Raw genomic sequence first — 2024 nt, 5'->3', positions numbered from 1 at the left:
GCGTTGTATGAATTTGTGAACAAATTTTGAAAAAATGGAACATTTTTTCAATTCCCATTTTCTTGACAAACACGAACAAATTTAAAGCCGGGAACTTTTTCAATTTATGAACAAATGTTGATAACATGGAACATTTTTTTCAAAACATGAACATTTTGGACAAAAGGAAACATTTTTTGCATCTGTGAGCAAAAATCTGAAACTCTGAACAAATTTTCAAAATGTGACCATGAACGAAAGTTGAAAACAAGAACATTTTTTCAACTTATGAACAAATTTTGAAACCCGAACATTTTTTAAAATATAAAATATAAAGAATACTTTTTGAATTTGTGAACAAAATTCCAAACATGAACATTTTTTGAAAAATGAACATGTTTTCTAATGCACGAACATTTTTCAGATATCACGAATATTCTTTGAACTTCTGAGCAAAAATTAAAAACGAGAACTTTTTTTGAACTTCCGAACATTTTTTGAAATTTCAAACAAATTTGAATTTCTAAAAAGGAAAAAAAGGAATGAAAAAGCAAGTAGAAAAAGGAATTTCAAAATAAATAGAAAAAATAAAAAGAAAAAGAAATACGAGAAAAGAAAAAGGAAATGAAAAATATGTAACGGAAAAAAGAAAAAGAGAAAAAAGATTAAGAAAAAACTGCAAATAAAAAAGTGAAAAACACTAAAAAACCCGGTCCAGGAACCTTCTAGAAGCTTTCCAAAACCGATCAGGAAACTTCTAGGAGGTTCCCAAAACCAGAAACTGTAGCCCATTTTATCTTGTTAATGGGCCGGCCCACCTTGTTCGTCAGTCGTTCGCTCTCTGTGCGAAACTCCAGCAGTTTGACGCAACGCGTGTCGAATAGGGTTTTCCTCTTACCGGTGCTCTTCCACCGCTTCAGTACTCTCGACCATCGTGTGCATAGCTGAAACACACACATAGGCCTAAAAAAAACACATAGGCCTAAAAAAAAAGAAGCAAAAACACACACGAATCTCAAGGCAGAGAATCACCAGAGCCAAGGGACGCAAATCTCAAAGCAGGGAACCAACAGAGCTATGAATCTCAATGGAGAGAGCTCTTCTCCACCTTGTTCTATCCTGAACTCGCCATCACCACCTCTCGTCCTCTTCCTCGGCCGAAAAGAAAGATGGAGGCCTTCCTCGCCGGCTTCCGGGCGCCGCCTCGAGCTTCCGCCGTACCCACCGCCCGGAGCCCGCCTCCCAGCCCCTTTTTTCTCGGCACACGGCGCAGTAAGCCCTCCTCCTCCGCCTCCGTGGTCTGCATGGCGGTATGGTCTCTCTTACCATGCTTCATTGTTGCCGGCCAGTCCTTGAAGATAGGCAAGGGTCGTAATCTGTTGTGTATTTTTGTGTAGGAGCCACATCTCATATCAAAGTTGGATTCTACAGAGAAGGCATGGAAAGAAATGTCGGTATGGTTCTGTACTTCTTCTTTTGCGCAGACTGTACTTCTTTGTTCAGTGCCTACTTTCTGAATCTTCACAAACCCTTTTAGAGCCTGTTTATTTCATGCTCCCTCCGTCTTAGTGCTAAGATACATTCATTTGAGCGATAACTAATTCCAGATGGAGGGAGTAGCATTTTCGTACGAATTTTCTACAGTTTTAATCCTTATAAAATTCCCTACTTGAAGTTCTGTTATAAAATTAGTATTATTTTGGGACCAAGTCAAATTCTTCAAAGCTACCGCCTCATTATTCGAGGAAAGCATATGATATACAACTTAAATTTTGATTCTTTCATACAAATATATTATCAATTTACCATGCACGGGAATCTAATGAATGAGTATCTTCTTCAGATTAGATTGGGTGACCCTGACATTGTCTCAGATCCAAGCGAATACCAAAAACTTGCACAGTCTGTTTCCGATCTGGGAGAGGTATATTTGGCATAACTCGAGTGCCATTTGCTTTTCGTTATTTGGGTGTTATGACCGTTTGTGCATAGACATCTTCCCCAAATTTATCGATTTTTTTATGAAAAATATTCAGGTTGTGACG

The 2024-nt window shown here is 38.2% G+C and overlaps 1 protein-coding gene across 2 annotated transcripts in view; it reads left to right on the top strand.

The window, feature by feature from the left end:
• Nucleotides 1-1081: 1081 nt before the first annotated feature.
• The window catches only part of LOC119295764 (peptide chain release factor APG3, chloroplastic-like), a 4243-nt gene continuing 3300 nt past the window's right edge, over nucleotides 1082-2024 (top strand). Inside the window, exons 1-4 of one of the 2 annotated variants that reach the window (XM_037574215.1) lie at nucleotides 1082-1289; nucleotides 1377-1433; nucleotides 1823-1903; nucleotides 2016-2024. In XM_037574215.1, the coding sequence (XP_037430112.1) occupies nucleotides 1149-1289; nucleotides 1377-1433; nucleotides 1823-1903; nucleotides 2016-2024 (288 nt within the window). In that variant the 5' untranslated portion in view covers nucleotides 1082-1148. The remainder of the gene's footprint in view (nucleotides 1290-1376; nucleotides 1434-1822; nucleotides 1904-2015) is intronic. The other variant, XM_037574214.1, reaches the window with a different exon arrangement.

The sequence above is a fragment of the Triticum dicoccoides genome, chromosome 4B, assembly GCF_002162155.2.
Source record: "Triticum dicoccoides isolate Atlit2015 ecotype Zavitan chromosome 4B, WEW_v2.0, whole genome shotgun sequence".
In the NCBI taxonomy this organism is placed as follows: domain Eukaryota; kingdom Viridiplantae; phylum Streptophyta; class Magnoliopsida; order Poales; family Poaceae; genus Triticum; species Triticum dicoccoides.
This window is presented reverse-complemented; position numbering and strand designations above follow the sequence as displayed.